The sequence below is a fragment of the Lutjanus erythropterus genome, chromosome 5 (assembly GCF_056507025.1).
Source record: "Lutjanus erythropterus isolate fLutEry1 chromosome 5, fLutEry1.hap2, whole genome shotgun sequence".
NCBI classification, from domain to species: domain Eukaryota; kingdom Metazoa; phylum Chordata; class Actinopteri; order Lutjaniformes; family Lutjanidae; genus Lutjanus; species Lutjanus erythropterus.
The window spans coordinates 30,864,422-30,889,624 of NC_139321.1; the positions used below are offsets into that span (position 1 = coordinate 30,864,422).

The following is a 25,203-nucleotide window of genomic DNA, read 5'->3' on the forward strand; positions in this document are numbered from 1 at the left end:
ATTTTCATTGACTGCATGCTGTGTGGTGGCAGCCTTTTTCTTTGAATAGCTTCCTACTGTGTTCTTGTTCTCTAATGAAAAGATGCCTCATTCTCTTCCCCAAAATGCACTGGGAAATGTCACCTGTAGTTAATAGGCTCCAAGTGACCACCTGTGGTGACCCAGAGAGACAGTAGACACATTCACATGTAAATAACATCTCAAAGAAAAGTGTAAAATCAGGGGCCTATTTTTTTTTTTTTTTTTACATTTAATGAACTTTTAATGGCACTGTAAACTCAATTTTTGATCCTGGCGATTGTTCGGTAGTTCTTTAGGACATCTACACCAAATATACATATTCACCTCTCTTTACTTAGCCTCAGACTGCTTCACTGTTTCAATGTCACCTGTGGATACTCAGAGCTCATGGAGGGCAATGTAACAAAAACACTGGGCTAATTGGCCCAATTAAGTCATTATGCAACACAAGCCAGAGGTCTGACAGTTTACACCCCTCTGGCTCGCCTTACAAAGACCTGTGTCAAGTTTAACCCTAAATTTTCCCACCAGCATCTGCCTGTAGCAGAAAATGAACTTTGAGGCACTCCAGGTCTGTCAGTGATAGACGATTATATCAGCCGTTTCTGTAGCACCAGAGGAAGTTGTAGCTGTGAGATAATAAGTGTATGAATATGTGTGTGTGTGTGTGTGTGTGTGTGTGTGTGTGTGTGTGTGTGTGTGTGTGTGTGTGTGAGAGCACATGTGTATTTACCTCTCCTGACATGTCGGGAGCCAGAGGGATGAGGGGCCACAGGGAGGAGTAGATAATGAAAAACACCACCCACAAGCCAATGCTTCCCCAGATGGCAATGTGACTGAACTGTAATTGCAGAATAAGAGACAGTAAGATATCGATGATTTGTTTGAGCTCTTTACGTTGTAACATTTGTATTTTTCTATCTTATTTTCCAATGCTTTTGTGTCTAAAGGATTAATATGGTGGACAACAATTTTTGAAATGAGTCCAGTGTTGATGGAGATGCAGCCAAGAGAAGACAGCTACAATGTAATCCCTCCAGGCAACTGTGCACTGTCAAAGTACATTCACTAAAAGTGCTTTACCACTGACAGACTCACACTGTTATTCTAAGTGTCTGACAACATTATGGAAAGGATCGCTATAGGCTGACCTTTTGTAAAAGAGCAAGATACGTTTTATTTAACCAGACACAGCTTTTTATTGCTCTTGCCAAACCCATCAGACTTCTTTACAAAGTTGTAATTTAAATATCATTACAATAATCTTCATTCACACTTGACAAAATAAAACTCACTCAACGATCAATAACAAACAAAACATAGCTAAAACATTGCCTTACAGAGTGTATTACTGAACACAGGAGTAGTTTGACGCTATGCAGTTGCCCAAAGGAATTATGGTGTAGCTTAGTTTTGCTTCTGTCAGCTGCATTGCTCTCTCTCAACACTGGACCAGTGTAAAAACTGATTGTCCCCATTAGTCACATAGGTACGAAAACATGGAAAAATAGGTCCAAGTTGAAAAAACCAAACCAAACCAACCAAAGTTACCCTCTACTACAACTTAATAATAATAATATACAATAATACATCTTATTTAATAGCACTTTTCAGGGTACTCAAAGATATTTTACATAGGTTAAAAGATCAAAACACCCAGATGCAACACACAACAAACCACAAAACATAACATTAATCAGACATTAAAGGCAGTTCTAAATATGTGAGTTTTGAACAGTGATTTCAATATGGACAGGTCGGAGCAGTCTGTGAGTTGTTTGGGGTGAGAGTTCCCAAGGGAGGGGGCAGCTATGGAGAAGGCTCCATCACCCCAGGTCCAGTGCTACTTACTGAAAATGTATTTAGACCAATGTTTTCATAGATTTTACTGCCTTGTTGTTGCCATTTTTAAAGTTTGGATATAAAAGTTCACATTCCGTGACTTCTAGTAACTTGAAAGAGTTACCATGTGGTATGTGTAATTTCACTGGGTTTACAGCTATAAGCTCAGTGGAAACAAACCATAAAGAGACTTGAAGATAAGAAGAGGATGTAAAGCATGTCGTAGGTATCTGTGGTCATATAAAATGGAGGAACTGGAAAGAGATAACAGAACATTAGCAAGAGAGGAGAGAGCCGTCAACTTACCATGGTCCACGATGAGGTCTCAAGGCCAGCTTTAAGACAAACTGTGATGACCACAAACTGTGGGGACACAAATCACACTGTCATTAAACCAAGACTGTCCCCCTCATGGGATGTGTATCATACATATCTGAATTTTCATTAAGTATGTATTTCTGTTTTACATACTACACAGTATAAAATACAAGAAAAGGAAGTACAAGAAATTTGATAGCATTTGGCTCAGACTCCTGAGGTGTTTAACACAGCAGAAACACTGACTGTCAAGAAGATTGGTGCACTCACTGTGTAAACCATGTTGCCTAAGAGGAGATAGTCTGGAGTTCTTCCGTTGCCAAAAACTGTATCTGTGAAGGGAATCAACAACAGACGCTTTTAGGGCCAAAGCTGTCTCTCTTCAGCTCTTGGGTTTCATACAGACTTCCATTAGGTGATCCAAAGAATAAACAGCTAGATAGCATGCTGGATATTAAGTACATCTCAGTGTGAAATTTGGTGTAAAATACTTTGTTAGAGGCTCAGATATAAAAGCAGACATGGGAACATGAAGTGAAAACCACCACAGTCAAATGCTGCTTCCATTACTGCCCTTTCAGAGAGGCTGGAATGTTAATTCTGTCTTTTGCAACTATTAGGAAAGAGTGTTTCAGTGAAAAGCCATCAGTAATGCTGAACGGCAGAATTGGTGTGCATTAATCATGGTCAGAAATTAAATGTTCTGGCTGAAATAGAAAAAGCAGCACTGTTTTTCTGACAAAATGTGTATTTGTTCTACCATTAAATCTGATTCCAACCTACTGAGAACACTTTTCCCAAAACAGAAGTTAGAAGAACTTCCTAAATTAATAAAATAGAAATCACACAGACAAATTGCTCCAAACTGCGCAAGTGGATTTGGGCTGCGGCTGAGAATAAAATATGAGTAATGTGTGACTGCCAGCAAAGAAAGCAAGAAAGAAAGAAAGAGAGAGAGAGAAGCTCCCTTTCCCTTTACTTCCGGCTGGTCACATGTCTTGTGTGCGCTGAGGCTTTGCTGACAGCCTGTCAGTCAGACTGAAGGGGCTTGGCGCCTTTGTTTGGAGAGCAGGCCCAAGCTTGTGTGGTCTTCTGCTACGGCCAGCCAAGACTTACCGGCTCAAAGATCCCTATTCTCTCTGCACACACACCCACACAGAAACCTTGCATCTTAATGTGCACAAACATGCACAATTGACCTACAGATAAATAAAGTTATTGTGAATTAAATATAAATATAATTGCACAGTGACAGTTGTCTATTTGGATAAATCACTGTCTGCACTGCAACAATTACAGAAAAGTTAGTATCTGACTGGTGTGTTTCAAAAAATGAAGTGAAAATAGCGGCGTGCAAAAGCATTTGAGCAGGTCACTGTGTGAACGCAAACATGAATATCCACTCAGTAGGGTGTTTCGTTCTTGCTGGAGCACACACGTTTGCAATTCATGACCGGACGGTTGATGAGAGAACTAATTAAGACAAAGTATGTGTGTTTGACTGTCCTCCCTCTTCATCTGCAGAGTCTGCCGGGAACCGTGGCTCTGGGAGTCTCTGGGAGCTACTTACCATGCTGGAAGGCTTTAAGGGGGAACCAGAAGAGGATGACGGAGTGGAAGAGGCCGTTCAGACAATGGGCCCAGAAGACCTGCAAAATAAAAGGGAGAGGGATGGAAGGGGAGGAGACAGAGGGGAGGAGGTGGGGGTGTTTGAGGCAGCAGGAGATTCCAAGGAGAGAGGAGTGAGAGGGGAGAGACGGAGAGAGAAAAAAAAGCATGAGAAAAGGGTGTGGGGAGCTCCAGCCTTCCAAGTGACCCCTGACCTGGGCCTTTTGTGCCAGCCCAGCGCTAGGCTAAGTGGCGGTTTTGTCGGGGCCTCCGCGTTGAATGGCCACCCCGCTGACAGACACGTTGTATATCCTCTGTGTGTGTTATGGGAGAGAGAAGCTGCTGAGTGTGTGTACGAGCAGTGAAAAGCAAGTGGACGACGTCCATGTGCAGGTTTGAACTTTTTTAAAGATTACAATGGTAACACTTTACAAATGGTAAATTGATAATTATATTAAACTTTAATTAAGAGTTATTTCACCTTTAACAAACAATGAAATGATGATTAATTGTTTACTATATTTGTAATGGTATAATGTTATTTTATCATTAGTTTGTGTAATATAAAATAATTAGTTTAGAAATTATAGATTCATTCATCACATCAGTTACATGCTGATTAAATTATTGATCTGAAAGTCAATGCAGACGTTGAAATGTTTTATGTGCTATATTAAGTAATTGTTATGGACTGATTGATGATTTGTAGACCTTAAAGAATTATTACATAGAGGGATGGACCAGATATTTAATAACTAGTTTGGAAATTGCTTAGGAACATTATTTGAATGGCTACTATAAAGTTGCAACTGATGATTATAATACCTCACATACTTACATATGTAACCTCCAAACATACACAAGTAAAGTACTTATTAGCATCATCTTTTCCTGAACCTACCCAAGCAGTTTTGTTTCCTAAACCTACACAAGTACTTTTATTTTGAAAGTCTACCTGAATGTTGCATATTTATTATTGTTAATTTGATTTGTAGAGCCCTGCTCACTCAAAACTGACACTAGGGAGGTGTCTACAGTGTTACAGTTTGAAGTATAGGGCCACTGACCAAGCAGCCATATTTCCTGAGTTGGGAGTGAGAATGTGCTGCAACTGATGTTTATAATACTTTTTAAATGGTTTCTTAATACTGTGCAGTGCATTTGTAAACACTGTTTGGATGGTCTTTATAAAGTTGATACTGATATTTATAAAACTGTACAACTGCTTCATAAATGTTTCATAAAACATACATAAACATTTGGATGTTGCTTAACAGTAAAATAATTATTAACTAAAGTTTAACTATCAGTTTACCATAATTCATGAAGGGTATTCTAAATTGTTACAATTACAACATATTTAACAGAGTCAAAAAAAAAAGCAGCGAGAATATGAAACTGCAAAATACCCGTCCTCACCTCGATGAAAAGAATATTATACCACATTAATGTGCTGCCCGTGTGAGGGTTTCCTCCTATTACATTTCATTGGGCTTCGGCCCTTTCATGTGAGAATTTTAACTGGTGCAGAAATAAATGACAGGAGGGTTTAAACAAGCAGAAATCAGTCTAGAAACACACACAGGGAGACTGACAGGCCTGACAGAGATTAAACTGTTTTCATGGTAATTATTAAGGGGCTGGAAAATCGTGGTGTGGACCGCAGTCTGCGTGTGTGCCTGAGCGTGCAAGCACGCAGACTTTGGATGAGTCGTTTAAATCAATACTCCCACTCCAAAACCACCTTGTTTCAAATTTACATTATGCGATGCCGCAGCCAAACAAAACACTAATGGGCGATGTAGCATGAAACAGCCGTGAAATCTATTCTGCCAAAAAAACTGCTCCACATTTGTGCCCCCTCTTCCTCCCTCGTGCTGACCCAGACGCTGGTGTTAATACTGAGAGCTGAAAATTTGTCAAACCCAGAGAGTAAATGGCTGACGAAGGTAAAATAAAAACAGAATAAACATCACATTTTTAATCTTTGGCCTCTTTTTAATCACTGGCTCTTGGCAGACAACAAGTTAGAGTCTCGCTTTCTTAAAAACACCCATTTCAACAACTTCAGCAAGACTGTCAGTGAAACATAAAACATGACTTATTCAATACAAACCGGACACCCTGAAAAGTGAAGATTTCTTGGGATTTCCACAAGTTAGAATCACTTAAGAATAACTACTGGCACTGTTGTACATCAAAGGGTTATTCTAAATATTCTGCCAGGAAAGGCTGTGAAAAAGAAAGCAAAGGAGCGGAGAGTAAAATAGGACAGAGCGCAGTGAAAAGAAATGTCTTCAGTAGGGATGTTGTGATACCAAAAACGCACAGTGTGATAAAACCATCATAAAAAGTCCACAGTACAATATTTATGGTAGTATTAAAGTAAAATATATATATAACACCCTAGTGTTCAAAAATAATTACTGCAGTCCAAAGACTGGACAGTATATTAAATAGGATGAATCCCAATCTAATATACAATCTTTGTTTGAAGTGTGTTGTTTCCTCCCACCCTCTCCTTCCCAGACTCAGGGAACAACAACAAGTGACGACAAGTCCTATCCTGTAAGCTGATCAGTTGTTTATAACTGTCAGTTGTCTGTCAATATAAAGTTAAGGTTATTATCCTGAAAACAAATGCTCAATACTTTGAAAATACTCTCTCTAGAAGCCACTGCCTGGCTTACTGCTAGACTCAGTAATACTGCTCAGTTTAACTGTTAAACATCTACTTCTTCCAAAAGATTATTAATCATTGTTTTACGATTCATAAACGGACACTTACTCATTTTGTGAACATTCAGCTTTAATTATCATAAAATGGGGCGTGTGGGGATGACAGCTGTTCCAGACCAGAATGAAAATTTCAAACGAGAACTCGCGGGCTGTAGCATCGTTGATGGAAAAGTTAGTATTTCAATTTCAACTTTGCATGTTTCCTTAATTTCTGGTGATATATGGTCATTTAATGATTTGGTTCAGTAAATATATTAAATATTTCTTGTTTAAAAAACAAAGAAAAATTGTATGTGTACAGCAGTTTGTATAAAATTTGTTTTTCCTTTTAACTTAAAATGCTTCTGCATTCTTTCTTTAATAAAATCAAATAAAAGCAGCCAGCCATGATCTAAGCATGTGCTAAAAGTTAGCATAATTTGTCTCTGGCCATGAATGTTTGTACCATGTACAATTGCAAAACAAAAACAATGCCACAGTTAATAGTAGACCTTCTAAAATGAAATAATAAACCAGTAATATTGTGATGGATATTGTGACTGACCGGTACAGTATCAAGACATTTTTTATTGCAATAAAGAGATATTCGATATATTGTTCCACCCCTGGTCTTCAGCCTTTAGATTATACCTTGGCCTCAGTGGCTCGACCTCCTCACCTTTTCTATCGACTTAACAAAGTCCCATAGCAGCCGCCCCCCCCAGGATTACCTTACCTCCCACTGTGAGCACAAAACTCAATACACTGAGTGACGGGGTGGCAGACACCAACCCCCACTCCTCTATGTCTCTCTATCTGTGTTCAAATGTGGACTAAATCATCACTAATGTTACAATCACATGTTTATGCCAATTAGTCTCCCACTGACAGACTCAGCTCTCTATCAGACTCCTCCATTCCCAAACACCGTGGGGGTGCAAACAAGCCCTGGTTTCCCCTCCACAATGATGAATGCTAATGAAATCAATAAATGTTCATAATCATTTGTCACAGTACGATCCTCCCTTTCACCCCTCCAGCCGCCCTGCTCTCTTTCTTTCCCTTGTATCCCAGCAAGTTGCTAGGGATTCCCTCTGAATGAATGCCCGGTCTGTCCTGTAAAGATTCTGCCCTTTGTGGAACTCCTAATTGCCAAAAAAAAGCATGAATGCCAGTAATTAATATTGAGCCAAATATTTCCAGAGCTGCCCACCCCTTCCCGTTTCTTTTTGAACTGGTGAGGAAAAAACAGAGAGAGGTATATGAGAGAGGAAAAGGTGCTGTGTAAGAGGTGACAGTTGCTGGTAAACTGCTGTAATTACTACGACCATATAAAAGGGAAGTGTGGTTTATTAGAGTGACTCAAGTGTCAGGAATATGTAACTAAAAAGTGAACAGGCAACACATTTGAAGACACGCCTCATGTTTTTAACACCCGCGGTCATTCACTTCTCTCACCTCAACACAAACAGCTTTAATTCACAAAGACAGTATCTGTTGTGTACAAAAGAGCGAGGCGTGCAAAAAGACAGGCTTCGAGGGGCCAAATTCCTGCTGGATTTTCTCGCCTCGCCTCGGGCCAGCTGCAAGGAAAATATCTTGGGAAAAGAGTGGACAAGCCAGCAAAAACAACCTGCTGACCTGGCCGAGTCATCATTTATGGGTCTTGGAAAATGTGGCCCAAACAAAATTGAGGTTCATTTGCTTCTAACTATCAGACGCATATTTTTGTGACCCTTTTTTGGCATGAAGCGGTTAATGAAGTATTCAAAAAAGTTAATGAAAGGAAAGTCCACCCTGAGAGAGAATTCAACCAAGATTCTGGACGACTAAATCAGCAGTCGTGACGACAAGTATCTCTCTAATGTAGTGTATAATTAATGGAATAAAGACAACATCTGATGCTGTCAGCAGAACTACAAACTACATTTATCTACAAACAACATATAGCACTTACTTTGTGCACAGCATGTCTGTTCTGTTACAGAATGACCTCTATTTCTACAGCTTTCTTTAATTAACAATTCAGGCCATAACAAGTAAGATTACATTAACTCAACTAATGACCGTGAGTGTGTTCATTAATCATGTTTGAGTTCACAATGTCAAACGTTTTTTGTAATTTTTGCAATAATACCTCAGAGAGGGACTCACATTCATTCTTTTTATAGTTAATAAAGCAGGTGTGACATTAGTTGGGCTGCAACTAACAATTGTTTTTATTGTCAAACCAACAGTCCAAAATCCAAAAGACATGAATGACAAAGAAAAACAGCAAATCCTCACATTCTGGAAGCTGGAACCAGAATTTTTGCTTGAAAAATAACTGAAATCACTGATTGATATAATAATTGAAAATATTTGGCAACTAATTTTCTTTTGACAGACAGAATTGATTAATCAACTAATCCTTGCAGCTCTAATATTGATTATCTTACATTTCTTTATTTGAAAATTTGTTTTATCCATAAAAGCCATTCCCAAACTTAAGAATGCCATGGTCCAATTTGTTATCTGGAAGTCTTCTGCAGCCAACCCGTTAAACTAGGTCAAACAAATTAAGAATATCATGTAATGGCTTTGTATTAATAGTTCGTTAGTTATTAGTTAATACTGTAAATTATTCCTAATTAAACTGAAACATTTTTTATAGTAATTTCAAACTTGCAGAACTGAAACTTAAAAACACTTTATTTTTATTGACCTCTTACAGTCTATCTGCAGTACCTTCATGGCCTATCACAGGGTCAGAAGTGTGTTAAAGTTTCCTACAGCACTTGTATTCAAATGGCTTGTTTTTATTCAAACAAAGGCTGAAAACCCAAAGATATTCTGCTTACTGTCATATATGTTGTGGCTTTCGACATTAGGATCAGAAAGATGTGATTCCAATTAATTTAGTTTTGGAAGAATTTCAAGGATTTGACTTGAATAAGCTAGGTTTAAAAGAGCTTGCTGTCTGCCTATTAATAATAAACATTAGACTTCAAGTACTCCTTGCTTAACAGCTGTAACAATTAGTTAATTGATTAGTTGATGAAAAGAAAATTAATTGCCAACTATTTTGATAATTAATTAATAGTCAGTGATTTTCCTATTTTTATATCTGTACTGCAGGTTTTCAAATTACAATCCATCAAAGTTATCACTTGTTTCATTAATACTTCAAGATTTGTACAGTTTTACTACAGACAGGACAAACAAAATCAAAAAATAAAGAGAAAGTAAAGAGAAAAGCGATATTTTTTCCATTTCTTGGATCTCTTCAACCGTTTCCATGCATTAATAGACAGTGATTACATGTCCATCCATTTGCATGTGACTTACTTCAATGTGGCTTTGCATATTAGTGTATACAAGTATTTATCTCCTTCCCTCTCCAGTGAACTTTCAAGCAAAAATGTCTGTTTCTAGCTTCTTAAATGTGAGGATTTGCTGCTTTTATTCGTCATTTTTAAACATAAATGAAGAGTCATGAGTTTTGTACTGTTTCAAGATGCCACTTTGGGCTCTGGGAAATTGTGATGATAATTTTTGACATTTTATAGACTTAATGATTAGTTGTGAAAATAATCTTTAAATTGATCAATAATGAAAATAATTATTGGTTGCAGCTCTGCTTTGGTCTCACTGGAGATAGAAATGTTGATTCATACATTGTATGAGTGTGGTCCTGGATGGGTTAAACTCAATCTGACAGCCTTGCTCTGAGAACAAACAACTACCTCACTTAAACAAATTGCATAATTTTCCGCAACAAATGCTGTGACACAATGACAGCACACTCTCTCTATTCCATTCTTCAACTGATTCTTTCGCCTGCATCCCCCAACCCAACTGACCTTCCCTGCCCCTGACCGCCATGGCCAATCAGTCTTTAATCCACCTCCATGCAGTGCTAACCAGGTCACCACGCCTGTGAGGAGGCTCCAGGGCTGCAGCTCAGCATGGAGAAAGGAGGAGACATCTTTATTACCAGCGGGGGAAAGCTAATGGACAGCCCCTGCGACCAGACAGAATAGGTCAAGCCAGGCCAAACTGAGTGACGACTGGAGACCTGTTGACTACAGCTGCCAGGTCACTGTGATGGGAGACGCATCAGGCCTCAACAACACAACAGAACATCTCATGTCAAAGTGATGTTAACTGGTTCTAAAAGCTGGAACATTTGACCTTCTCATTTATTTTCCTTTGACAATTACAATTAATCAAATTACCAAGTTTGTGATACTTAATACTAGTTGAGCTGTATAAAATTACCACAATGTCAGGTAACGATACTCAACTTTTAGACGTTTAACATAAATTCACTATGAGGTGATGAAGTGAGATACAGTACTAAAATAGTAAATCGGGTTAGGAAAACTCACAAATATTGTACGACTATATAACCGTTTGCTTAAAACGTTGCACTACATTTGGAGAAACCTGATAGCTCCCTGTCAAGAAATTATGTAACTGTAGCGGCACAGAACAGGACAGAGACCAGAAAAGGTTTTAAAGTAATCAAGACAACACAACAAATAACAAACACCAAAGTGAGAATAATGAAAAAGTAATCTAATAGTATTTAAATCTGCTTGTGTGTAGATAAAACAGTAAATATGCACACAAAGAACATGTGATAGAGACTGGCATTACCTTGGTATTAAAGCCCATAGCATTCTGGGAGGTTTTGTAGAGTTCTGGGTATTTCAGCATGTTCTCTTTCCTGCATGAGCGCTCAAATATTCCCAGAGTGAGAGGAGGCAGAGCAGTGAAGATCTGCATACACACACAGACAGAAATATTCATGTTAAATTCAGTTCATTTAATGTTTCATACAAATATTTAAATCACCATCCAACAAATTAAACAGAGGAAAATTATCATCTCTTTCAGGCCCAAATGGAATACAGTTTTCTGTGGTGATCAAGAACAAAAATCTGTTTGTTTGTTTTTTTTTGCTTGTATGTGATAGACATTTAAGATAACAAAGATTTTTTTAAATTAAAAATAAGCATACACAATACATTAAAACAACCTAAAATGACCTAAATCAGGGCTGATAGAAATGTCAACTAGATTTTAGTAGAGCCTTTAAATTGGATGTTTTTTTCCAATCACCAATGGTTGAAAACAGGTTCAATGTGGAGAACAGAGAGCAAACATCATGTGCAAAACTATTACTCATTCATCTCCCAACATGACCACTTCAGCACATAGACAAACAAACGTATTTCCTGAATAACTGGTAATGTGCTTGATAACATTCTGAGTTTTACAAGCAGCATCTCTATTTGTTTAAAGTCTGCGGAAAACTCGGGGAGTTCTCATCAGAAATCTGTGCCGCAAACTTTGTGCGGTCAAATAAATGTTACCTAAAACGTTGGGAACCATAGGAGTGACAAAATAATGTCAATAAATTGCAAAACTATATAGTAATATGACATCTCATCCACCATGACCAACCCGTGACAACACACACTTTTTCCTCTCAAACAAATGTGTGTTGAAACTTATGTCTGTGCAGGACACAAGTGAGAAAGATGTTTTTAAACGTGTCTTTATGTTCAGCTCTAGGCACTTTTGTAGCCTCTGTTTGAAGTATACTTTCTTTCCTGTGTTGCTGTTTTTACCTTCTGTTATCTTCTTTATTTTACTGTTTCATGTCTGTTTCATCTGACAGGAGTCGTGTTAAGTTACTGCTCACCCAACATTTCTTGATTTTGTGTCATCATAAGAGCGACTTTTATTGTGAAGAATATCTAGGATGTTTATTCATCACTTTACAGGTGGTCAGTTACAGCTAAGCCCACCTTCAGTTAAAAGACATGCCTTCCAGCACTTAGCCCTGTTGCAATGGTGATGCGAATCCCTGCCATGCTGGGCTGACGTGTCGAGTCAAAGTGAGTCACGCCAGGAAGCACGTGTAATGAAAAGAGGCTCTTGATGACACCTGTGAGATACAGCTGCACACTTTGAAAAATCTAGCAAGTAGACCTTTAAGTTATTATAATTACTGAATTTATACTTAATTCTGATAGTGTGGCTAACTGTACAGTACAGACATAACAAAATAAGGACAAAAGATGGTCTTCTTATTAAGACCAAGGCAAAATTTGTGATCCTCCCAGTATTTTTTTTATTCTTTTCCAAGACATTGAACGGTGACTACAAAATAGAAAAGTCTTATGGAATTATGGAATTGGAGAATCCCAAACCCCTAAAGGAAACTGTTTTATGCAACTGAAAACCAAAATAACTTCACAAATTTCATAAAACTACCATATATGCACTGAGCAATTGAATGTAATGTGTAATAAAACTTAAGTGAGATGCCTGTCGTCATCATTGCCACCATATCCATATGCTACTTTTATAAAGGAATGTGCTTTATTTTGTTCTCCACCTACTCCATTCTTCACTTCATCACTGAAGACCATTGACCTTAAAACCCTTCAGGGGTTTCTTATTTTGATTCGACATGCTTGAAGTCTCTTCATATGCAAAACTCATCTCCAATGAACATCTGCGATGCTCTTGACTAAGAAGCAGGTATTTAAGCCTTGCTAAAGTGTAATTTCTTAGTGGTGTTGTAATGTTGTTCTGTATAGCAGCTGCTGAGAGAGGAGTGATGGTATTGTGCAGTTGGGGGGCTCAGTGGGTCAGTTGGTGTGAGATCCCTGTAGGCCCATCTGGAGTGGGAGTCTGCAGGCCTCTGTCTGCAGGACCAGCGGGTCACAGGACATGCTCCACTGGGCTCCTTTCTTATTCAGAGCCAGGCCCAGGAAGATCTCCATTGAGGGGCGGATTCAGCCCACTGCCTCCGACAGACCCCCACTGAGCTGGAGGAATTCCTCCAGTTTTTGGATAAAGTGAAAGACTGAACCCTGTCCCCACCCCTCCCAATACAGTACTGGTTCTAAGGTGGTGGTTTATTATGAAATGAATGCAGGGCTTTGGAAATGTTCTCCTCACTTGACAGTTTGTCCCTCCCATAAATTACTTCCATTTGAGACCGATTAGGAATGCAGGGAAATTTCACTTCACACTTCTCTCATTCATTTTTGTTTATTGAATTTGGTTGATTTTAATAAACAGTTTAAAATTACATATCAACTCCTTGTGGGCTTAATGGCAAGGTATTAAAGATCAGACTTGCAGATGCACATTCTTTCTTCTACTTAATTCATGACAGATATGAAATATGAGTTCATTAGGAGTGGTCCCATTATAGAGCCCTGTGGGACTCCCTACATCAGCAGCCAGCTCAGTTGCTGCTACATTCTTCCTATTCTTTTTATCATTCAAACGTAGCTGCCCTCACTAACTACACTCTTTGGGGCAAGCAAAGCTGTTGTTCTTTCATATTCAGTACATAGTTTAGGGCACAGAGGGAATATGGACTTGACAACAGGTCATAAATAAAGGAGAAAGTTTTCAAGATGTTGATGACATAGTCACGCAATAAAGGGATCAGTTTTGGGGCACCTCTGCAAATCAGTTCTGTGTTCAAGAGTGATGGGGAAAAGGAGTGAAGTGGACTCTTTAGAGAGTAAATTTTATTAACACTCACCACATTGTACAAGCCGATGCACCAGCGTTCAAACAGGATCTGGCCTGAGAAGCCATTGACGAACGCAAACCAGATCTAAAGGAGACAAAATCACATTAAGAAACAGTAACAGCAAAAACAGAATGCCAGAAAAATGAATGCCAGAGCAACAGTGAAATACAATCACAAATTTATAATATGGCTTACATTTAAGATATAAACACCTATTTTTTCAAGTTTGTATACATAACAGTCCTATTTACTCTTTACCTTTATTTGTTTAGCATTTTTGCTATTGTTATTAGCTGCCATGTGTATTCTATACAATCAATAAAATCTATTCAATAAAATCAATTTAGCAGTCCGTCCATAATTTCATGGGCTTTTTTTATGGGATTGTTGCAGCCAAAATGCCAGATTTCACTGCAGGTTTCCCTTAAAAAATTGTGAGGCATGTTGTGATGTTTTCAGGCATTTTTTTTGCAATAAAACTGCAGGAGCAAGTGACATTCTAACAAAATGTGCTTTATTTGTAAGTGAAGAAGTGCACCTGGGGAGTATTCTGCAAAAAAGCAAAAATCTTTTTGGAGCTCAAAGTCAGTCAGAACAGCACAAAATTATAAAATATGAAAGTGCACAGAGCATTGATAAAGGTCAATAACAATGACAAACCTTGTATTAAGTACCCCTTGACAAAATGAAAAAACAGAAAATAAAAAGGTAGTAAATCATAAAATACTGAGTCAGTTCATTGAGGCATGCATGTATGACATTTGCACGAGGGACATTGGAATTTCCTGGAGGGACTGAGTAAGACTAGCAAATCACAAATACAAATACGCATAAAACAAATGACAATATGAAGACACAACACTAAACACTAAACAAATGATTTAAAGTAAATTGGTCATTTCAGTAATTCATTTAGATTTACATTATCAGTACATTTGAAAACTGAAATATACAGTTTTAATTTTAAAATGTTTGGGTTTTTTTTTTTTAGAAATCTGGTTCAGATTTCTAAGATCTCAGACTGAGATTTAACTATAAATATTTTGCCTAATAGAGTATGGATATTTATTGATGACAACAGAGTAAAAGCGCTGCTGGGTCTTTCTGTTGATCACATACAGACGCTCTCGGTATACTTCAGGTATACTGTGCTTATTCATCTTGTGAGAAGCTCATTGTATGGATGAAAGTCTCCTTCAAAAATAATCCAAACCACACTGTAAGGTCTGTACAAAATTAACGTCTTTATTTTACATGGTGAAATGTGTTAAAAACCAGCAACATGTTGCGAATAACATGGTTTTCATCAAAGTCAGTCAGCAGTAACAATGTTTTTAACACATTCTGTCCTGTAAAATAAAGGCATTTTCATTTTGTACAAATCTTTTAGTCTGCTTTAGATTGTTTTTGAAGGAGACTTTCAGTTTTGATTTTTTGTTATTGATACTGTTTCACCCATGAAATAAACCCTTCACAAGACCTATTTATTATCTGGAGAGTTTTTATCAAATAGCTTGTATGTGTAGACATACTTGGCCAATAAAGCTGATTCTGATTTTCACTGAGAAACCAAGATTACAACGATGTTTTCATGTCCAAAACACTCACATTTCCCATTACTGTCAGTTTAATCAGCAAGTCTTTTAGTCATGAATTTGATACTTTAGGCTTCACTCAAACTAGATGATGAAAACACAAAATCTCTGTAGTCTTTCCAATTGCCCCCTTCAGTATATGCTTTCCATTAGTGATTGTCAGGGTGAGTGGTTACTATTATCAGATCTGAGATGGCCTCACTGTGTCTACAGACTAACGATCCATTTTTCCATCACACTACATTCTTCACTGTCTTATGACAACCAACACTTCAGAGAGAGACTGTGGGGTTTCTTATAATTTGAAAAATATCAAAGAGTTAACAGCTCCTGCTAATATATCTTGAAAATTATTGCAAGGATGATGCATTAACAGTCATTTTGGGAGTAAAGCTGGAAAAATGAATGTTTCCTGTTGAATAAAAAAACAACTGAATGCTCCTAAAACTAATGTGAGTTTGTTTGAAGTGCTGACCCGTGATGAACATGTCATCAGTCTAATTTAGCCAGGTTTCAAACTCAGGAAAGCCAAGAGGCCACAATAGACCAAATGAGTGGGAAAGCTTAGACCTCCAGATGCCACCTACATGATGCAAACTGCCGACTGGATTCATCACAGGATCACCTACAAACATATATCAAGCCCACTATTTCCCTCCTTGATCTACCTGAAGACAAGTGGGTGACAGAGAGGATAGTTATAGGGGCAGGGGGACTCTGAATGATGGAGACTTTGATATACTGTGTCAGGAAAGTGAGACAGAGGTAATGTAAACCATATGCTGGGTGGAGATGAGGCTTATAACCTTATCTTGGTTAGTCATACTTATCTGAACAAAACAATGCCTCAAAGATCAGGGCAGAAGCCAGGTATTTTAAATGAACGACATTAGCTTCCAAGTTGAGTAGACAAAATCAGAGGTGGCAAAAGTTCACTCATTCCTTACTCAAGCAGAAGTACAGATACTTGTGTAAAACGGACTGTGGTAAAAGAAATACAGATTCAACCTCTTTTAATTAAGTGAAAGTCAGTTTAAATTTATGACTTTTTAAGACCATGTGGATAAAAATTTAAGACCTATTTCCTGTCCATAGTAGCAAATGCACAGTCAGCATTAGTGGTCATTAGTTCAACAGTTAGTTATTAGTGCATTAGTGCAGTTATTAGTGCATCTTTATAAAAGTAATGTTACCCATCAAAATTGTTCTTAAGACATTTTATGACATCCCATGGCCTAAAATTCATTCACTTTTGATTTTTTTCTCCCACCAATCTGAGGTGACACACTTCCTCAAATACAGACGGTTTTTAAATCACGATGTTACGATGGTAGAGGGCTCAGTGGTCAATGACTGTCAGCCATTGCAATGGACAACAGTACTGTCCACTGGCCGAACCCTAATTGTAACAATATTGTAGGGATGACTTGTGATGCCTTCACAAAATATTAACACAATGAGATGTTTTGTAAATAATCATCAATAACGGGAATCTAAATGGGTAAAGGCAAATAATAGAACAGCTAGAACAGACTGGTAAATTCAGAAAATTACTTCACTTTACTGTAACCCAGCTTTTAAAACCAGGAAAAGACAGCACGTATTACAATATCCAAAATCTAATATGATATCAAGTCTCATGATATAATATTGATATTATGCACAGTCATAAAAAGTAGGGAGCAAAAAGTACAGATATTTGTGTTAAAATGTATTGAGTAAAAGTAAGAAGTTATTAGAAAAATAAATATTCAAGAAAAGACACCTGAAGACTTTACCTAAGTCCTCCTTTGTACTATGTTACTTCTGCCTTCTGGTTTAAATACACTATCTAAAAGAAGAAATGGCTGTAAATTGTTGTAAAGAAGATTTGTCTGACACATCCTGGAGAAAAACAGCTTGTATACTGACAGTGAAACAGAAATTGTTGCTCACAGTGTTACAGTTTGACACTTTGTGGTCCAGACTCGACTCTCACTCACGCTAAATCTGTCAGGGGAACATCAGGGGTACTGTGTTTTGGCCATGGCCAACCAAGCATTTCCTCGCTTCATTTAACTTCATTATGAAGGCATGAACTGCTACAAATTCTCAGATTGGGACAAAGCCTATTTGAGAGCCCCACCCGCTGCTGCCACTGTCTACACGACCAATACCAATCTGCCACTGGCCCTTCCCATTTAATCGTGTAAGAGTATGCATGAAAACAAATGTCTGTCACCCCACCGCTCACCCCCTCTTCATTCCCTCGATGGGGTGGAGGGGAGGAGCTGGCTGCCTATAGACCAAGCCTGTGTTTATGTGTGTGCCCCCCTCACCTCCCCTTTCTGCCACACCCACCCATCACAGATCCCACCCTCCCCTCCATCAGGTGCACTCTACCATGATGTTGTTTCTTTTATAAGAGGGGGCCTGTTTTCACATTCATGTGGGATGTTTAGCTCAATCTGGGACCATGAGAATCAGAAGTTGTACAGTACATCTGCTGGCACTGCGATAATAGTTTGAGGTGTGTTGGGTCTTTGGCTGGCTGAAAATACATTCAGATGCTGTTGCTATGGGTTATGTGTAGATGGAGCCCAAGCCATGAGGCAGGTTCAACCATTAGTGTGGCTCAAGCGATGGTAACGAGAGGCTAGCGGGTAGGTCAAACTGCTGAATTAATTACAGCTCTGCCCAATGAGAGGCTCTGGGCTGATATATTGTTGTGCTAAGTTAAAAAAGGCTCCTATTCATAGCATGTGGTAACTGCTTCTGTGTGAGTGTTTTGGCCTGGTCCTCGGGGTCCCAATAGCTCCTCTCTCTTTCTCCCTCTCTCGTCTCTTGAGGGACAGATGCATTGATTTGCTCATTAGGGGAAGTACCAGGCAGGATTTTTCTTCCCCCTTTCTTCTCCTCATTGAGTGCCACTCAGTGGAGGGGTGTGGCTGGCCTCTCTCCCCGACTGCACATCATGAAAAACAGTAATGGAGGGAAGCAGGAGTTGAGAAAAGGGGGATTGGGTGGCGGCTAGCCGATAAGAAGACTTCTTGCATATTCAGCGAATCAAAAATCATTGATTCCGAGGCTGGTCTACCGGTGGGGGGAGTGTGACATTTGTCCCCAACAATATGAGTCCTGATACTCTTAAGCTTAGTATCGCAGAATAGCTAATGGAATTCATACACAAAGCAAGCAAAGAAAAAAAGAGGGACATAAAGAGGGTGCTGATAAATATGCTGGAAATATGTGGAGCTGCAAACACAAGCCGCCTCACAATGCCAGGCACGGCCTCTGAGGTTTCATTCACCATGCGATGGTCGGCAAGCTTTGCTCTGCAGCTCTGAGGCGTCTCTGACTATGCTGAGCCGCTCTGAATGAGCTTTCATGTAATTGCCTCATAAATGCCACTTGTCCATCAGCCCCCTCTGTAGCGCGTTGGCAATGTGTCAATCAAACATGAGTGGCCAGCTGGATCGGCTATTTGAATCAAGTTGCTATGGCTTCCTTTGGAAAACTCTCTTAGTTTGTATGTGGCTGAATTCAATCCCCTTCACTCCTCTTCTTTAGTTAACAGTGTAATTTGTGAGAAAATAGGAGTTATGAATTCTGCTTTAAGTTTGTTTAGCACTGGGCTACATTGTCAAGAGAGTATTTGACGAATTAAAACCGCCTTTGTTAATCAGACAAACAGTCATGTTTCAGTTGTTTTTTAACTGATTTGGAAAAGGAATGCCAACATTAATCAACAGCATGGGGAAAGCCAAAAGAAACGCTGTGAAGCAGTTCCAGCTGTCAGTCAATCATCCGCCGGAGTGACAGCCTCACTTTCTGACTCACAATTAACCCTCAGTCAGAGACAGACAACCCTGAATGATCACACAACTGTTCCAAGAACCTCAGACTTAAAGTTGCACTCACATTCACGTTGTCCACAATAGCCGCAGAATCCTCCACCCTCCTACTCTATGTCTCTTAAAAAGAACCAAAGACCCAGTGGAAAGAGACGAAAAGTGGCTTAAACACAGACTCTCCCAGTCCTGGTATTCAAATTGTAACACGCACACTGTACCAGACAAAGGTGCTGCGAACAAAAAAGTTAAAGTTCCCGTCAACATCCTTGATTCTCTCTTTGCAAGGTAGCCTGGGAGTCGACGAGAAAAACATGTGAGCACAAAAGTAAACCTATTAGTGCAACAAATGCAGCTTTTACCCGTACCCTGGGGTTGCTGGTGTGTTAGATGTCAGAGTCTTACAAAACAGGAACATTTGAAATATTGAAGCAGCCAAAGAGTGAAGAAATGTCCTATTATCTACTTGAATCCCCTGAAGGAGCGTAGCAACGGGGGGAGGGAAGGGAGCGTTATGTTTTCGTAAAGCAACAAAAGGTGTGCTAGAACGAAGCTCACCCTGCAGATAGAACTATAGATGTTATGTTCCAGTCATAGGAAAAGAGCTGCTTTGAAAAGGGACCTCGTATGTTTGAAAGAGGAGCTGCACCCAGACACAAAAAATGGAAGAAAGTTAAGAGGAATTTTGACCAGGTTTTGATGTGACTGTGGCATAAAGGTTCATTTAGGATTAAATTGAAGAGGAGAGAAAAAAAAAAACAGAATTTTAGCCCGCAGGACTCAACGTCCATGATTTCCAAAAACAATCTGAAATGTGAACTCGGTCATCAGTCCATCTCAGACAAGTTTGTTCCCAGACGAATTGAGAGTGTTGCTGAATGTTGCTGGTATATGGCTTTGGCTTTGCACGGAAGAGTCTGCATTTGTAGATGCAGTGAAAAATTGTATTTCCTCACAACAGTTTTCACAGGCATTCAATGTTGGTTTCTTTGGATTCTCTGCATGTTCCTTCCTGTTTTGAATTGAGGGCTATTTGCCCACATAGTTTTTCACAAAGTGGTGAGCCTCATGAAGTGGTTGTGAACTGACAATCACCTGTTACCAGTTAACCTATTTACCTGTGGAATATTCCAAACAGGTGTTTTTTGAGCATTAAACAACTTTGAATCTTCCGTTGTCCCTGTCCATACTCTTTTGAAACGTACTGCAGGCATCAAATTCAGAATGTTTATTTACACAAACAATAAAGTTTATCAGTTTGACAATTAAGTGTCTTGTTGTACTGTATTCAATTAAATACAAGTCAAAAAGTATTTGCAAATCACTGCATTCCGTTTTAATTTATATTTTTCACAGCTTACAACTTTTCTGGAATTGGGGTTGTAATATATACAATACTTTTGAACAGTAGTAGGAGGACAGGAGTAAATTCTGAGTGAGTGAAACTTTCAAAAGTTTACACATGGTGAAAAAGAGGGACAAAAAAGAAAGAAATTTAACATTCAGGCACAGGAGAAATGTCATACGTAATGCTTTTGCTCACAGAGAAATTCAATTTGCTGCAAATTGAATTTGATTTTGGATCTGCATTCATAACTGGTATTTTACCTTATCTGGAAAAGGGTACTGTGATCAAACAGTTGCAGAACCTATAACTACAGTTATAGCCTGGAAAGAGACTCACTGCCCTCTTTCACTTCAGGTCACAATAAGCCAGAAGCAGACACGCTGGAATGTAAAAGGTAGTCTACTGATTCTCCATGGCATATAAACCAGAATGTGGATGAAAAGGGGGATCAGAGGTCGAGTGTCACAGAAAGAGGATGAACAAAAAAAAAGTCTTTAAAGTGCTCATATTTCCATGACGTGTTATGTGGTGATGATATTTTAAAAACATGTGGCTGATCCTTTCTTTGCCATTGCCTCACACAGCCAGGGAACTCTCTTCAAATTGTCCCCTTTTCATAGCACAAAGGCAGAGGAAGTGTGTAAATCACCTGCTTTCTATGGACCACAATATGTGTGTAGTGGGGCGGTATATTTTTTAAATGCCTGAGTAATTTCTTTCTCTTTTGCTCTGTTTTTCATGTATATCTTATATTATAAATATATATTATACTTGTCTTCTTTTTAAAAATTCCTGTTTGGTAAAGCCAAAACAGGTGATAAAAACCAAAAGATATTCAATTTAATATGATAATAAACAGAGAAAAGTGGGTAATCTCCAGTAAAATTCTTTTTTATCACTTGCCCAGTCAGGCAAGTGAGTTGGTAGATTTACTAGCCCTACTAAATACTGCAGAAATGCACGTTTAACTTGCAATATGATCACATTTTATTCTTAGAAGCAAATAGCCCCAGATTTGCAAATGAAGTATATTACAGGGCTGCAACTAACTTCTATCTTCATTATTGATTCATTTTGTGATAAATACATTAATTGTTTAGTCTTTAAAATGTCAAAAATTGTGAAAAAGCCCAAAGCGCAGAGAGCTGAAACTCTCTGCTTCTGCTTTGTCCAACCAACAGTACAAAGCCCTTCATTTACTATCATAAATGACAAATGTTTGATATTTTTCCTCCTTCTTCCTTATATGCAGTGTGGCACAAAGTGCAATCAAACACTCAGTATTGACTTTTGATTTAGACTTTTTGAAATGATGCAAAGCCAAAGTTGCTACTTGCATAAGACAAGAGCATGGCCAGAAGATCAAAACATCTGAGCACTCTTGATGATAAAGCTGCTGCTGATAGGAAGCACTTAACCTGTCTAGTCATTCTTGGTTATAGCTCTGAACTTGCAATCAGTAGTGCGTCTGGTATCTGTCAAATGCCATCAAACCTACCGCACACAGAGACTTTCCTAACCAGCATCCACCAATATATAAAGCAGAGTGCAGCTGAGACCTAAAACTGTGATTTTATTTTTCAAACTTTAAGGATTTTGTCCTAGCTAAAGAAAATCATTCAGCTAAATGAAACCAGGATAACTTTTTTATTCTGAATACCTGAGTAAATATTATCACACACTGATTCTAAGAAAATGCTACAATAATTACAGCATTATTTTGTTGTTACCCACTTGCCGAAAAGGATTCTGTTTCTTTTTTTTTAGTGTGTCCATCAGACTGTTGTCAGACTGTTACCTTTTTTAAACTGCACTGTTTGCACTGTCACCATTTATTTGCCTCATTCAAGTGATTTTATTTATTATTAGACGGAGGATTCTATCTCACAATATAGATTTTGTTTATTTACTTTATTGTTCTCACATTATCACTTTATTCCCGTCTTTATTCTTTAAGTCTTTTTTATGTTTATTCCTGTTTTTATTCTTTAATTCTTGTTTCTTAACCTTTTATTCATTTTTATCCTTTCTCATTTTTTATCATTTTATTCCCATTTTTATCCTTAAATTGTTGATTTTTATGCTTTTCCTGTTGTTATGCTTTAATAGTTGTTTTTTAATCCTTATGTTCTTGTTCTTATTCTTTTATCTTGGTTTCTCTTGCTGCTGGTCGAGAGTTACCAAACATAATTTTGTTGTATGTCTACAATGATAACTAAAATGACTTATGTCTTATGTATGTGCTGTCAATAGAGTGTAAAACGGTAACAATTAACATCTTGTAATCCTTTGGCTGAAATGGGTGTCACTGCAAATGCAACGGCTGTAATTCATGATTATTCAGATGAGCTGTGTGGATTAATACATTCAAAGGACTGAATATCTGGCGAAGATTTCCTTCGGCTAGTTAATGAAGTATAGTTTCCCTTCATTACTCTGTGTTTGTGCGTGTGTGTCTGCGTGTGTGCGTGCGCACGCGCGTGTGTGCCTGTTTGTTTGTGTATACTCTGTCCAGGTACGTCAAAACTCAAACCATTCGTCCAGGAGCCGCACAAACTGGCAGGTAATGTGAAGGGCCAGTCAACAGAAATACAAACATGGAAACTCTAACTAGGAATCTTTGCCTTTACCTAATCATGTCATGTGGAAAAACCTCAATGCTTTGCATTCAGATCTGGTTCATTGAGGACTCTCAGTCTTGGGAGCTACTGTGTGAGACTCACCTCGATGATATAGAGGACAATATTCTTGTAGAAGCAGTACAGGATACACTTGGCTACACGGTTGTAATTCCAGGCTCCGTGGACGAGCAGCAGATTCTTCAAGTATTTGAACTGTGTGGGAGGGAAGTAAATGGAGGAAAACGACAAGATGAATGAATAGCGAAGGTCTGTGTACAGTGCACTGTCTAATGATTCCTCTTAATCAGAGATCAGTGAAGCAGTTACAGCAGGAACTTCAAGATTAAAGAAAACAGCAGCGTTTTGTCATCCTCCACCAGAGAGGACTGATGAGGCATTGTGGCCAAAGCTCTCAGTAACACATTCCAGAAATTTCAAGTCAAAGATTGTAAGACTAGCTTTAAACTTGTTGAAAATTGAGGAGTATGTATGGGGGTATTGGTCTCAAAGGGTTCAGCATAATAGTTAAATGGCTTTGTAATTATACCACCATTTAGAGCCTGTGTTGAACTTACAGTTTCAGTGCTATTTCTGGCTGATAAGTGTGATTACACTGGAACAGAACTTCATGGCAAGTGTTTCATCTTAGTTCCTAGTAAATGGCTGAAACAAAGCACCAATCTGCATCCTCTCCTTATCTGAAAAAAAAAGTTCACATATTTTGTCCAGCATTTCAATCCTATTGGCCAGGGATTGATACTGATGGACAGCTGTTTTTTTTTTTTTTTTGCAGTGATGTACTTATTTTAATGCCAGGACTCACCTCCTGACATGCAAATGTTCCACCAAAACAAGTTCCCCCTCTACACCATTCTACAGCAGCACTGTTGCTACATCCTGGGCTTAGCAGACTTGAGATGATCTTACATGACACTGTTGATGTTGCCTTTATATGCCTCTCTTTGTTCCTGGGACTACTGAAAATGCAAACCTTAACACAATGTTAACTACTGATAACATGTGAGCCACCTCTTGTGACCTGTCTGTTTAGTTCTTTTGTAATGTTGCGTTCCACTAAAACACAATTACAAAAATAAAGTATTAAAAAAATGCATCAGAATTCAGAATTCAGCCTAAATGTTTGGGCAAACACAGTTTTGTTTACTTTTTGTAAACTTTTCCATTTTGTCTGTCCACAATACCAGAGCATCCTTCAATGAAAATGACAGCACAGTGATGACCCCCAGTCTGTCTGACCTCTCGGCTGGTCGGATAAAACATCAGTTAACAACACAGACCTGAGCTGATGACAGACGGAGAGCAGAGGTGCCTCGACCCAAAGCCTCTTCACTCTCCACTTGCTTAAAGAGACAACTCTGAGCTTTCAAGTATTAAATCTTAGAAACTAGCTCCCCAATAATCTACAGCAGCAAGAAGCTCATCTGACACAGTAGAACATTAATATAAATTACATATAGGAATAGAAAAACAAGTTACACAACTTCCTAGGATTGATTTCAGTTTGCAGTCTGCAAATTATAGCTAATGTACCGTTACGCCAATATATGAAAAACACCACTGTAAGTCTGGAGGTGTAATTTAATTTGATGGCGGGACACAACCTAAATGGATTATAAGAGGCCACCTGTCTTTGAAAGACATACACTTTTACATGTCACGCCGATTGAAGGGGGCACTTAAGACAAACCCAAGTCTCTTGAATGGTAATTGCATACTGAAGCACAGAGAGTCT

The 25,203-nt window shown here is 38.5% G+C and overlaps 1 protein-coding gene across 6 annotated transcripts in view; it reads right to left on the reverse strand.

The window, feature by feature from the left end:
* The window catches only part of atp8a1 (ATPase phospholipid transporting 8A1), a 159,001-nt gene that overhangs the window by 23,998 nt on the left and 109,800 nt on the right, over positions 1-25,203 (reverse strand). For all 6 annotated transcript variants that reach the window (XR_014770626.1, XM_084719601.1, XM_084719597.1 and 3 more), the window contains 7 exons: positions 23,553-23,663; positions 14,066-14,140; positions 11,149-11,271; positions 3,752-3,830; positions 2,452-2,513; positions 2,170-2,226; positions 755-862 (listed from right to left, as the gene is read on the reverse strand). Coding sequence is in view for 5 of the 6 variants with exons in the window: in XM_084719601.1 (XP_084575727.1) it covers positions 755-862; positions 2,170-2,226; positions 2,452-2,513; positions 3,752-3,830; positions 11,149-11,271; positions 14,066-14,140; positions 23,553-23,663 (615 nt within the window). In the remaining variant the exon portion in view is untranslated. The remainder of the gene's footprint in view (positions 1-754; positions 863-2,169; positions 2,227-2,451; positions 2,514-3,751; positions 3,831-11,148; positions 11,272-14,065; positions 14,141-23,552; positions 23,664-25,203) is intronic.